This window comes from Mobula hypostoma, chromosome 11 (genome assembly GCF_963921235.1).
Source record: "Mobula hypostoma chromosome 11, sMobHyp1.1, whole genome shotgun sequence".
Lineage (NCBI taxonomy): Eukaryota > Metazoa > Chordata > Chondrichthyes > Myliobatiformes > Myliobatidae > Mobula > Mobula hypostoma.
In genome coordinates this window covers 60,875,724-60,890,509 of record NC_086107.1, presented here as the reverse complement: position 1 = coordinate 60,890,509, position 14,786 = coordinate 60,875,724, and the positions used below count along the sequence as shown (strand labels likewise).

Genomic DNA, 14,786 nt, shown 5'->3' with positions numbered 1-14,786 from the left:
TAACAACAACCTCTCACTCAACGTCAGCAAAACCAAAGAGCTGATTACTGACTTCAGGAAGAGGAAATCAGAGGTCCATGAGCCAGTCCTCATTGGAGCATCAGAGAGGTGGAGAGGCTTAGCAACTTTAAATAGCTCAGTGTTAAGCATTTCGGAGAATCTGTCCTGGGCCAAGCACATTAGTGCAATTATGAGGAAAGCACATCTACTTCCTTAGAAGTTTGAAATATCTGAACTTGGGTACCTATCCTTTAAGACCCCTGTTCAAGTTCTCCTCATAGTCAATGTTATCTCTTAGAACAACTGTGGAACCATGCAAGTCTGGAGGTGTATTAATAGCTTGCACATCTAGGAAAGTTCAGTCAGAAATTAATTAAGTTTATTTTTAAATTGGGGAAATAGAAAATAGTTCTGTAGATATTGACAAATATTTATAATACTTTTACTGATCAGTAAAACATTTGGAAATAAGTAGTCCCAATCTATCAATTTCCATTATGTTACAGATGTTTTCAAACACAGTTAAATGATCAATAATGACCACCTGATTGCTACAGATGATTGCTATCCATCACATTGGAATTGATGCCTGGATTATTACTTGTAGTTTTTGCTGGCTTTCCCAACATCAGTTGCCACTAAAAGAATGAGAAATTGTGCCTCAACAATGCCCATTACTATACAATCCGTAACATTCACAGCAAAGCCATCAAAGTTACTTTTCATAATTATTTTAGTGTAATCAAAAATATTTATTACTGTTTCCTAGAAGTTACGTTGATAATGTTAGAAAATGTGAAATAAATAGGTTCTTAATTAAATTTATGGTACAGCATCATACTTCAATTTTTACTTTCCTTTTTGGCACTTCGTTGGCTAGCTAGCTGATCAATTTTCTTTCCCAGTTTTCTCTGTAGATGAGCCCTCTTCACTGGATCTAATGTTTTGTCCTTAGAGCCGCTGCCTGCGTATAGGATACCTTCTCTGCTGATGAGTTTTCGGGCGTGTGCTTTGGCATGTGCACTACATCCATGAACCTAGAAGGACAACAAAGATGAGAGAATTTTACACTATTCATAACATTGAGGACAGAAATGGCTGCATAATCAAGAAAAGGAAAACAATGAAAGCCATACAAGCCTAAGAATCTTGCTTGAGAAGTATTGAGAAGATCAAATCCTAAGTGGTCATCCAAATTTCACAAATGAAAATCTTCACTAAAAACAATATGAGTGATGGGAATATAAAAACACTGATCAGGCATCACCCACAAGAGGAAAATAAAGTAATATTAACAAATGCTGCACATCATAATTCTACAACGATACCACGGTAGGTGATGACAAAAAAAATTACATAGCAGTGGAAAGATTGCAGAAAAGTTTACAAGGGTGTTCCGAAGACTTGAGGGATTGAGTTACAGGGAGATGTTGGTCAGGCTAGGGTTTTATTCCTTGGAGCGTAAAAGACTGTGAAGCGATCTTATCGAGATGTATAAAATTATGAGGGGCATACAGTAGATAGAGTGAATGAACTCAATTCTTTGTCCTCAGCATTGGCAAATCAAGAACTAGAAGGGGGCATAAGTTTAAGGTGAGAGGGGAAATATTTAATAGGGACTTGAAGGGCAACTTTTTTTCCCCCCACAAAGGATGATATTTATGTGGAATGACCTGTCAGAAAAAGTGGATGAGGCTGGTAAAGTAACAACTTTTAAAAGACAGTTGAATAGGTTCCTTAAAGTTGTTATAGCCAGGGCTGGGAATGGGGATAAGCTCCCACTACCTATTAAATGCTCCCAATGGCATGCATCTCAAATAGCCTCTGACAACCAGGTCCAGCTCCTGCCCTTCATGTATGGTTTAGCTACTAAGTCAGGTGGAACCGTTTCCACTGACAGGAGAAGAGGCGAAGGCAAGTTACGGGCGCCTTAAAACAAGTCGCTTCAGGCAGATGGGGCTCATCAGCCGTGGTTGGCAGCTCACCTAGGAGAAGGAAAACTCTGATCTCAAACCACTGCTACCTTGTGGCTATCCTCACTCATGGGGAACACTTCAGGAGTGAACCCTGAGGGAAAACTCTGGAGCTGGAGTCCCCAAGGGAGTCCTACATTGAGTTCAAAGCTGATTGGCAACTGCTCCAACATTGCTGGTACCAAACCGTATCAGTCTCTGCCATTCCTTTGGGTTCATCAAATGTGTGTGGTGGGGGGGTCTTGCTAAATTGGCGACAGCTGGCTCTCCATATCGTACTGCTCAGGTTTGAGTATCTCAACAGCTAGGACACAATATCCATGGTTAATTCTGACCAATGGAGGCCTCAACAACTGAATAGGTACCTGAATGAGGAAAGATGAAGAAGTTATGTGCTAATATGAAGGAAAATGGGACCAGCTTGGATAGACATTTTGGTTATCATGGACCAGATAGGCCAAGGGGCCTGTTTCCATACAACTACACTGTATATTGTTGGAAAGGAAGGAGATAAAGAGTTCCAAACACTTCTGTAATCTTAAATTTTAATTCCTCCTTCTGAAATATGAATATTATAGCTGCAGTGGGTTCTATCCACAACATGTAGTATGTCAATTTGTTATCTACTTTTTCAAACCTAAGCACTGTCACCAAGAGGGAAGAGGGCAGTGATTGCATAGGAATTCCACCAATAACACACTGGTTCAAATTACTGTTGATTTGAATCAGTACATCATCACTATTTCTTGTCTACTGCACCACTGGATTTTCCTGGCGAAGATGGTGCTGGTGAGACACACCAGTGCTTTGCAGACAGTTAACAAACTACTGACAATTCTACTAATACACTTTCTCAGGGCTACGATCACTTTAATCCGCAGCCTTTCATTTGCTGTTGGGAGGGGTGCTTTTGAACAGTCTGCATGACCTGGTGGTGTTGTGGTATCCTGTAGGGTTTGGCGAACTGGACTCTCGAGAATACAGTTACAGCCGGGGCGGCCATTGCTGGAGTGGATTTTGGGGCCAGACTGAGTGAAGGCCTGGGCCCAAACCCGAGAGCAGGTAATGAACCTATCTTTGGCCGACTTAAGCACCGAGCCAGTTTAAAAAGTTTAAGGTTTCGAGGCTGAGGGCAAAGGACTACTCTGTGAGGCTTTACTTGCCTCAGCGCTGAACCTAGCTCCATGGCTGTGGCCTGCAGCCATCGGGCTCCTGGACCAGCTGCAGCACTGAACTGGCTAAGTATCTGTGGACTTCCTTTCAGGGACTCTGCTGTTCATGTTCTGTGGATTGCTTGATTGCTCTTTTTTTATTGTTTGTATGATTTCTCCGCACGCTGTATGTTTGACTGTCATTTTGGTATGGGTTTTTTTCCTGAATACTATTGTGCTTCTTTGTTTTGTGGCTGCCTGCAAGAAGACAATATACATTGTCCTGCAGATAAAAGGGGTGCTGTTGTAGTGTGGCAGACTGACCTCTACCTTCCTGAGGCCAGGTGGCAAGTCTCAGACCCCTTGAAGAGGATCCCACTTCAGACCATCAGAAAACTGCCTCCAACACCATCACTGACCTCATCAACTCTGGCAAACTCCTGTCCACTGCCACCAAACTCATAGTTTGCTTCTACCTCCTACCTATTATCTACAAACCTGACTGTCTGGGTGGGCCCAATGATTCTGCCTGCGCCTGCTCCTGCTCCAATGAACTCATGTCCTAACACCTCGACTCCATTCTAACCTCCTTGGTACAGTCCCTTCCCACCTACATCCACAATACTTCTCACGCTCTTCAATCTCCTTAGTATCTTTCAATTCACTGATCCTGACCACCTTATTTTCACCATGGATGCTCAGTCCCTATATACTTTTATCCCCTATCACAAAGGCTTTAAAGCTCTCCCTTTTTTCCCTCAATAAAAGAACCAACCAGTTCCCTCCATCACTACACTCCGCCGTCTGGCAGAATTGGTCCTCACCCTCGACAACTTTTCCTTTGGTTCCTCCCAATGCTCCCTCTATCTTGACCAGAAGCAATGGCCAGCGTGTGCAAAAGTCTTGTGCTATGCAATTTTTTTGCCCAGTGACAGCAACATGTGTGCTCTGAATTTTATATATAGAGATACTCATTTTAACAGCTAGCAAAATACTGTCAATAAGAACTTTGATCTATTCTCGGTTTGATTGTTTTCACTCTCGTTCATTTGCACTCTTACAAAACATATGTAGCAGGCCTGTAGCGGGTAACAAAGGACTTTCTTGCCAGAGCTTTTGACCACCGTCCATATGTGATTTGCTTGCTAAATGATGCTTTAAACAGTCAAGTTTGCAAATATCACTCCACTTCTTCTCACTTGCAAATTCTCCAGCAACTTTTGCATTGTGACAATACACACAAGTAACACCAGTTTCTGTATTGTACATAAATATTTCTCGTAGCTGCACGTTCCTGACCCCATGAGCTTCCAGTGTAGCCATTTCTACTGTTCCATTAAGCCATTCCGCTTTAAATGAGCAAAAAGATCTTTTATGCTTCATGCCCTTTGCTTCTTCGGAATTCAAAATAATGAATCCATAATTTCTTTAATAAAACAGTATAAAAAAGCCATTTCTAAAATCTGTAAACAAATCATTGCAAACTCCATGATTGCAAACACCGTCCGCATCAGAAACTGAAAAAGGAAATGGGATTATGTACATTCGTGAAATATACTTAACATGCCAACAAGGTAGAGGGTGACAACCTTTTGTGCGCAGTTTAAATTCCTCTGCGCACTAGTAGCAAAAGGTGTGTGCATGTACAAGGGTGGAGCTAAGCAGTAACTCCTTTGCTTGAATCTTCGGAAACAGCCCTTTGATATCTCTTTTTTTTTCCTTTTCAAGGTTCTTTTGAAGATCCTGACCTGGAATTACACTGTGACTTTGGTTCTTTGCGGGAATGGGACCCGTTCTCAGGGCCACATGACCGGGTGCTTTTTGATGTCCCAAGGACGCAGCCTGGAAGGCTCGAGCGCCTTCAGGGTGCCAGATTTTCGTGGCTCTAGAGACAGGCTGATTCTAGGCCGGTGGCCCTGACTGAAGTGTTGCGGAAGAACACGGAACATCGGAGTAGCAGCTGTGTGGGTTGTGTGTCCAGAAAGCTGTGCCTTTCTGCGACCAACTCTCTGGGCGCAGAGCTCAGAAAAAGCGACGTCACAAACTTTTAACATCGTAAATCAGCAAGTTGCTTGTTATATCTCCCCTCTCGCTGTGAAACGGGGACACCTCTTTTTCCCTTATCAGGGAGAGACAGCCTGTGGTATGAGGAATTATCGGGTAAATGAGCAGCTTTTGGGGTACTGCAAATCTGTGTCTTTATTGATGCTTGCTGCACACTTGAGTGCTCGGTGGAGGGCACTGATGCTTTTCTGCTGGTGGGGGGGGGAGGTCATTGCCTTTCTGCTGCTTGTGCGTGAGAGGATGAATTGGTGGGGGGGCTTTGGGGTTCGAAAGTTTTAACTGTCATTCATTCTTTGGGGCACTCCTCTGTTTTTGTGGATGTTTGCGAAGAAAAAGAATTTCAGGATGTATATTATATACATTTCTCTTATATTTTGAAACCTTAGGCAGAATGTTGGCTCCTCCCACTTTGTCCACAAGAGTGTCTTTGCCACAGGTTTTTAAGAAGGGATTTAACTTGCACAGGAGGCAATTCAGAGATTTACTAGATTTATTCCTGGGATGAAAGGAGCTATCTTGGAGGAAAATTTAAGCATAATCTGCTATAATCATTGGTGTTTATGCAAGAGAGAGATGATCTTATTAAAGCATATATAGATTTCTGAGGAGGTATAGCAAGATAGATGCTGAGATGTCTTCCCTTTTGAAGGAATATAAAATTAGAAGGCATAGTTTCAGAATAAAGAATCATCAATTTAAGACAAAATTGACAAAGAATTCCTTCTCTTGGAGGGTGGCGAATCTTCAGAACAGTGGGGGGGGGGTGCTGAAGTAAAGATCACCATAAAAAGACCTTTGATCTATCTGTAAGGGAACCAAGGGCAATGGGAAATAGGCAAGAAAATGGAGCAAAGAACATTGTCAAATCAGCCAGGGCAAAGAAAGCTCATGGCCAACTATACACCTGTTTATTATGTTCTTACATATCACCTCTTTCTCAAGGATAATCTGGACTAAATGACAAATGTGAGATTGACATTGATGCAAATATTCACAAATATTAAATTTTGAAGTACTGAAATAACTAAGAATGAATAGGAGTGAGTCATTTTGATATGATACAGAAATATCCAATTCAACTATCTGACTCATAATTTAATTCAATACACTGGTGAAAGAGTTAATATTTGCTTTTAATGATAAGCTCTTACCTCAGGGATGTGATGGCTGAGGCAGTAGTGTTTGTTACAGTGGATACAATGTTGGCCAATGGTACGAATACTCCCATTGCACTTTAAATAAGCACAAATACCGTCTGCTTTTATTGTTGCAGCAATAAGCGCATCGAAGTCCTCTTCTACACCACTTGCAAGGCCATCTTTGGTTTTCCCTATGAAACAAGCAGTTAGGAATGAAGGATTCCTTTTATTTGATCTACAGTAAAATAGTGAAAAAACATACCCAAATTGTTGCAGTTACAATGCCAAGTTTCACTGCTAAACCAAAATGACATTTCATATTTCAGATAGTTTGGTCATAAAAAAAAATTAAGTGTTCCCACAACACAGTCACTTAGAATATTGTAGGTATTTTTCAATGAGGTTAACGTACTGCTCATCAAATTTAACTGCGGACAAGACAATAGACAGTAACTAAAGCAAATACTAATTAATAGAATAAAACATGTTTTTTAACATTATATCACACTATCAAGTAGTTACTTTTGCAAATGAAAATTCTTTAATGTTACTGAAATGAACTATTTTCTTCAATATATAAAATTACTTTAAAGAATAGTTCTATACTAACAGATTCTACATTGGATAAATTCTGGCTTATGCAAGACCAGTGATTTGTTATATATTAACAATGAACAGAGTAGACTGAAGGTTTGCGAAGTACTAGGTTATGCAAACCCACCATGGTCAATACAAATCCTACTAAATCTGTTCATAGATTAATAAGATACCTTTAAATCAATTTAAAAAGAATATTAAGGACTGCATTTCAAGAACGGGACCAAGTTGTAAAAGAAATACATAATTTGGCAAGAACAAAGCAGTAATAAATATCAAAAATATATGGTAAGAATTTTGATAGAACTAAATATTCAACCCTATTTATCAGAGGTAAGGCTTTCACTCTATAAACTCTACTGCATTAGTCCTTAAAACATAATTTTTAAAGCAAGATCAGCAGCCTGATTTTTCTTTAAGAAGCAATACAAATACATACCATGTTTTTTATTTTTTGATTTCAGAGAAGCAGTGTTAGTAGAATTCTGCTTCTGCCTTGCTTGCTGCTCTCTCTTGGCTTGTTCCCACTGCATCCTTTCAATATGCAGTGTCTTTAGATCCAGCTTAGATTGAGAAGCACAAGAACTAATGTCCTGTGGTCCTTCCTTCTCGACAAGAATCTGTTCTTTTTCATTTTCCACAGAAATCTGAGGGACACAATCACTCTGTTTGGGAGGCACATCCACCCACTTTTGGTCTACCTGACTGTGGAGCTGTTTTTGCCTTTCCATGAAACCTGATTTAGCCACAACAATAAACCTGTCTCTGTTTTCACCCACACTAAAGTGATCAAGACCAAGCTCTTCTGCTATCTGGTGCACTAACAAACGGTCATGAGAATTGAGTGATGAAGGAAATTCAAATTTACTTGTTGCATTATCCTCTATAAATTGCATTATTTGCTCTTTAAGCTTCCCAGAGTTATCTTTTACATTTATAGTCTTGGTATTTTTCTCTATTGTTTCTGAAATGACATTCTCTTTCTGTATTTTGCAACTTTCCTGATCTGCATTCTTCTTTCTAATTTCCACTTTTTGACTGCTATGGTTTGCTGAATCTTTATTTACTTTTGAGACCATCACACTTTTGTTGCTATTTGAGCCCTTGCCGCTTTTTTGCACTAAATACTCTTTTGTTTTGTTTTGTTCATCTGGAAGGACTGGATATGAGTAGTGTTCTGACACAATGTCATCACAGTATTCAAAGGCAGTCCGTACTTCCCCATGTTTTGTGATGTAGTCGACCAGGGTTTTCAAAAATGGGTGAGTGCTGACCGTGACTGCATCACAAACCACCATCAAGTGGCGTCGCGCACGAGTTACTGCTACATTTGTTCTTCGGTCTTCAGCCAGAAAGCCCACTTCACCTGAAAAATGGATCAAAATGCTAATACTCTTAAGGGAGTGATGCAACCATAACAAAACAGCGTAGAAACTGACATTGGTTACTCAGAATGGACAGCTTCTCTGGAACAGTTGAGTACAATTCTTACCCAAAAGTCAATTCTATTGAAGGCAGTGGAAGTGAATCTTGGTCTGAATTTGTAACATGTAATTGATAGAATATCACTCATTTTATGGCTTTTCAACCTTGCACGGTTCCTCAACATTGCAACCCAGATTAACTTCAACTCCGCAATATCATTAAGCTGGTAAGACTCCAAAGTAGATTTATTAGAATAGTGCCAAGACTCGAGGGCCTGAGTTAAAGGGAGAGGTTTGGTAGGCTAGAATTCATTCCTTGGAATGTAGCAGATTGTAGGTGGACCATAAAGAAATACTGTAAACAGTGTGAATGTTACAGTCTTCCTTCCGAGAAAAGGGAAGCAAAAATTAGAAGGCATAGGTTTAAGATGAGGAGGACATTTTTAAAGAATAATTAGGGGCAACTTCTTCATGCAGAGGCAGATGCATACATGGAATGAGTTGCCAGGAAGGAGCTTAGGCAGGGAAAGTATCATTCAGAAGACATTTGGACAGGAGGGCACCTCAGTTGGCGTGGACGATTTAGGATACAGAGTCTGTCACCATGCTGTATTATTCTTTGACTGCAGAGATCTCATGGTCAAACACAATGGGGAGAAATGAAAAAGGGCAACACCTGAAACACCTGCAATGGACAACTTCAGCTGAAATAAATTTAATAGGCCCCAGTTCTTTGATTGATTAATCTCTGGAATAAATCACCTAGAAAATGCATGTCAAAGCAATAAATTTCTATTGAAGTCCAAATATTACAAGTAATAGAATAATAGAGTACAAGAGATGGCCATTAAACCTATATTGTCTGTACCTGCTCTCTAACAAGCCTTAAAGTCACTAGCTGTGCAAATATTTCCTTCACTAGAATATCTCCAGGTCCCCGTGAAAATTATGCCAGAATCTGCTTCTGCTGCTTTTTGACAATACATTTTTGAATACCATTAGCTCATCTAAGTCTGCTGATTAACAACTTACTTGCCTAAGGAAACAACTTATTTTTTATTTATTATCAGTTACTTACAATTTATATTACCTTTATTATATTAACTCCAGTTTACTTAAAGACTCTACCTCAATCATATTCAGAAGAAGTATTTAAGTCACTTCAAAATATTGCTCACTGCCCACATAAGCCAAGTATGAGACTTTATGCTAACTTTTGCTAAGTCAGGCAGTACCGGAGGATTCAGAACACATTGTCAAAGTTGACATGTATCTGAACAGTTGCCAGTTAATTCACAGAACCAACATGCATTGAAAAAGTGAAGATAAGCAATTAAAAAGAAGATAATCATTGGAACTTTGTTAAGATGATGACTAGATTTTTGCTGTGATATTTGACATTCTTCATTCAAAAATCATTGCTATCTGTAATTTTAAATGCACAATGCATATTATTTACAGCAAATACATCTAACAAAACTACAAAATATATTCAAAAAATTCATTCACCATTCCAATTCAAACCATATTTTAAAACTTTTATTTCTTCCCACAAGCTATTTTTCTTCTGACTAGCAGCCCAGGGTCTTGCTTGCTTACAATTCAGTTTTGCCAGTGAATCTACAATAATCAATACTGTGCAATGAGAGCTGATCTCTGGAGAAATAAATAATCCTGATTTACTACCCTGTGCTGGGGGATTGAAATTTACCATTGTTATCAAAGTATGTTTGTAGCAAACTGACTGAAGGTTCATCGTGCATTAGATTCATTCTGAGACATAGGAATCCGGCTGAACAAAGACCATTATGCTGGATGTAGTAAACACATGTAAGAGTAGGATTTATGAACTTTCTGACATTATTGTTCATGTCCCATCTCTTCCAGATATATCATGTGCAATCTTCTTCATGCAAGGTGTGCATAGAACCAGGGCGTTCTCCCACTCTACCATGACCTAATTTCACCATTACAGATCTCAACACTGTAAATGTGCTTTTTGAGCTATCCAATGACTGCCAATATTTTGATTTAGTATAAATTCTTCAACAGTTATTATGGTATAGCAGGAAACATGCTAAATAATGAAATGAGGTTACTAGCAGCGGACTTCGAGTACTTTATCTTTTCTTTGCGTCTACCCACACAAAAGCTGATACTTCTGTTCTCATGGTTAAATCAGCTGGCTATTTGAGTCACGAAGCCACCAAATCAGTTTTCACCACCAGGCAAAAATGGAAACATGCTTACACATAAAGTACAAGACCTCAGATGTGGAGGTCCGCATGCAACAAAAGAAGGAAAAGTTTGTTTTATGCCAAGAGCTAAGTACTGCAGTAAGTAATAATTATAGAGAGCAGACCCACTCTGAACATTCTGTCTTTTCCCCTCTCCAATTGGGCCAATTATACAACAGCCTAAAAGCATGTACCACTAAGCTCAAGGACTACTTTTAATCCTGGCTATCAGACTCTTAAATAGATTTCTTATACGATAAAATGGACAGCACAATCAACCTTGTAATGATCTTGCACTTTATTGTTTACCTGCAATGCACTTTCTCTGAAGCTTTTACACTTTATTCTGCATTGTTATTGTTTTACCTTGTTCTACCTCGATGCACTGTGTAATGATTTGATCTGTACGAACAATATGCAACACAAGCTTTTCACTGTACTTGTAACAATAATAAATCAATTCCAATAAAAGGATGAGCAAAATAAAGGAAAATAATAGGGCTTAAAAAAAAGCACAGCAGAAGGATTTATAAATACATAAAGTTGGAAAATACAGAAGAAGCATCTGGTGTGCGGAGCCAATATTGCTCTCACATCAGTAGGAGGTATATGACATAATGGATGAGATAAACATACTGTGGGAAAATACTACAAAGTTTAGCACAGAAAGTAAACCAATACATAAATTGAACAATTTCAGGCTATTAGAAGTAACAAGAGACAAGCTGGTGGATCTGATGTCCATCTTCCATTTTGTTTGGATACTAATATGCTATTATTGTTTCAAAGTAATTAAAGGTTAGTCACTCCAATCCCAGTGATGGGCAAGTTATTGGAAGAAGTTCCAGAGGCCAGCATACATTGTCATTTAGAAAGGCAGTGAACAGGGATTTAGCAAAATAAATAGACATTATTTGGGAAAGTAACATTAAGAACAGCTATGCAAAGCACATTTAACAACAGGGCGTGACAAGATCCAACAACCCCCGTCCCAGGTTCTTGTGGTATATGTCAACACCTGGACAAATTTAGGAGCACATTAAGAGGGTTGCGTATAATGCAAAAATTACCGGAGTTTGATAGGATAAAAGTTGTTGGGTGTAGGAGGTTATCAGTGAACTGGTCATGGTAATAGGAAGTCACATGGAATTCATACGAAGAACCTGGAGGTGTGCATTTGGTTGAGCAAATAAATCTGTTCAATTTAATTACCTCATCAGGACTGAGATTCCTCTCCAAATCTCACTTTATGTGTAACTGCTAGGCCTTTCTTCACTCCTGCAAGCATCTCCTCCCACCACACAAGGGTACGGCAGCTCACTTCTTGCTGCGAATACTTAAACTTTTTCTCCTGAACACTCTACCGTCTTATTTCGCATAGGAAGGTACATACATAGTACTTACGATTCCAAACAAAAAACTGCAATGTCAATAAGTGAATTCAAGCAACGTTTCAATGTGCTCAAAGGTCACTGATTCAAAACATTGTTTGACTTACTGAATGACAGGCACCTGCTTTGTACTACATGAGCCTCAGTACATACCTCTTCTGTTGGATCTCACAAGGGATAAAACAACAGCCTCTTTTTCTCTTCCTTGAAACCCATCTACAGACTTAATTTCCAGCTCTGGGTACTTGCTGGAGAGTTCTTTTCTCAGGAGTTGTACCTATTTAACAAGAAATATCATTTTTCAATACAAAAAATAAACACAACTAAATTAAACTACAGCTTCTATATCTTGTGCCAAGATTCATTCTAATTTGTCTTACTTCTGTCCCACTTATCTTTCTCAAGTTATATCTCTGCTACAACATTCTCAACTTACCAGAAATGAAAACAAATTCTGCTAAACTGAGCACTTGCTTGATACTTAAAGGAAATTAAGTGAACTATGCAGCACTTCTTATACATGGAACTAGGAAGATTGGCTTAGACAAAGGAAAGCCCTTAAAATTCACTTGGATAAATTGGTGCACAGGCTCTTAAATGTACTTTTTCTAAAACTACAAAGAGTCAGAAATGCCAGCTTGGAATGAGGTTACTAGAGCTTTCAAAGCAGAAAGCATTCTGGAAACCTGATCCTCCAGTTTAAGGTGGTGCTGCTGAATCTCAGCAACTTCAGGCTACTGCCTAATGAAACAAGGAAAACAACTACCAACTAAGTCTGTAACTTCCATTTGGACTTGGAGGCATTTCAATGGGGCAGAACTAAGGCGAGGTGAGGCAGCAGGATCCATTACCTAGAGCAAGGGGGACCGGTGGTTCGATCGAATTAAGTGCTGGGTCGAATCGAGTCGGTGGGGTCCAGGCCCCAGAGCATATCAAAGCAACTGAACCTGCTGTTTGGATTTAGGTGCAGGCCAGATTGAAAATGTCAGGATGTTGGGGCCCAAGGTAAGGGATGGGCTGGTTCAGCTCACTCCTTCGCACTGCACTGATCTGAGGACTCTCGTTGCGGACTTCAGTTCAGAACGCTATTTGCTTGCATTTATTGTTTGCACGATTTGTGTTTTTTTTCTCTACACTTGGATATTTGACAGTCGCTTTTATTAAATTTTTTTTAGGTTTCTTTGTTTCATGGCTGCCTGTTAGGAAACAAATCTCAAAAGTTGTTTAACGTATATATACTTTGATAATAAATGTACTTTGAACATTGCACCTTCTCCTAGAAACCAGAACATTAAGAGGAAACCTTTGAGGAGAATCTACAACCTCTACAGAGTTAGTAAGTCAAGACAGAACCCAGGTCACTGAAGACATGAAGCAGCTGCTCTTTTAGCAGCATCATGAACTTTCCCTGTAAACTAAAAAAATTACATAAAAATTGGCTACATCACCTTGTGCAGACTCGATGTTGAATGCAAACAATATCTGCCACGCATGCTGGAACATTTGGGATGTGGCCAGAGGTCTGACTCCAACCTATTTATCTGCAAGGATAGTGATGTGCAGTGGCCAATAAAGCACCATCACCCTCACAGGCAACATCTTCAAATGATAGAATTTACATTTCAGCAGTCAATAAACAAAGTAATATTTGCCAATAGATTCATACCTACACTTTGGAATTACCATCTCTATCAGAATGTCTGAACTTTTAAAATTTGATTGCTGTAATAGTATTTCAGTATTAAAAATTAAGTACCGAATACCTGTATTGCCTGTATAGAACTTCAAGGGGAAAAAAAATAAGGCACAGTACCTGCAAATTGTATGGCGTTATGACAGCAATATCCTTCGGATAGACACCAGCCTCAGTCAGAGCTTGAATGTGCTTTGCAACTATTTGAACCTCACCTAAAACAGAAGCAGCACAAGTCATGATATCACAATTAAAATCAATCAAAGAATTCATCTCATTATATTTTTGGCTTTATTTGATTGGACCTGAAGATCTTCATGTGTCAAAACAGATTCATACAATCCCATATCCAGCAATACTTCAGCTTAACCCAAGAATGGAACAATCTTGCAATCAAAAATGGACATTATGTTCATTTTCCCATGCTTCTCCAAGTTCTTCTTAGGTAGACTGAGAAAATGTCTGCAAAAGGATAGAATTAAAGTGAAAATGTAGAAAGGGAGGTCAACTTTGGCAGGAGATTCAAGAACTTAGGTGCTACTGCTGAATGACCAGCCGTCAATGCTGAAATATTCCTGGATATTCCTGGATTTCGTTGTTTCAGGTGTGAAAGAATAGGAGGGGCAAGAGGGGGAGGTGTTGCATTGCTTGTCAGAGAAAATATTACAGCGGTGCTCTGGCAGAATAGTCTAGGGAGGCTATTTGGGTGGAATTGAGGAATGGGAAAGGTGTAGTGATGCTTATAGGAGTGTATTATACACCACCTAATGGGGAGCGAGAAATGGAGGAGCAAATTTGTGAGGAGATAGCAGATATTTGCAGTAAGCACAAGGTTGTGATTGTAATTTTCCACACATTGACTGGGAAGCCCATTCTGTAAAAGGGCTGGATGGTTTGGAGTTTGTAAAATGTGTGCAAGATAGTTTTTTGCAGCAATACATAGAGGTACCAACTAGAGAAGGGGCAGTGTTGGATCTCCTGTTAGGGAATGAGATAACAACAAACAACAACAGGAATTCTGCAGATGCTGGAAATTCAAGCAACACACATCAAAGTTGCTGGTCGGTCTCGGCCTGAAACGTCGACTGTACCTCTTCCTAGAGATGCTGCCAGGGAA

At 39.5% G+C, this 14,786-nt stretch overlaps 1 protein-coding gene across 3 annotated transcripts in view; it reads right to left on the bottom strand.

Annotated features, from left to right (window-relative positions):
- Positions 1–426: 426 nt before the first annotated feature.
- Positions 427–14,786, bottom strand: part of ighmbp2 (immunoglobulin mu DNA binding protein 2) — a 79,561-nt gene continuing 65,201 nt past the window's right edge. For 2 of the 3 annotated variants that reach the window (XM_063062169.1, XM_063062168.1), the window contains exons 12-16: positions 13,790–13,884; positions 12,130–12,253; positions 7,364–8,290; positions 6,340–6,518; positions 427–1,037 (exon numbers count right to left, since the gene is read on the bottom strand). In XM_063062169.1, coding sequence (XP_062918239.1) covers positions 843–1,037; positions 6,340–6,518; positions 7,364–8,290; positions 12,130–12,253; positions 13,790–13,884 — 1,520 coding nt within the window. In that variant the 3' untranslated portion in view covers positions 427–842. The remainder of the gene's footprint in view (positions 1,038–6,339; positions 6,519–7,363; positions 8,291–12,129; positions 12,254–13,789; positions 13,885–14,786) is intronic. The other variant, XM_063062170.1, reaches the window with a different exon arrangement.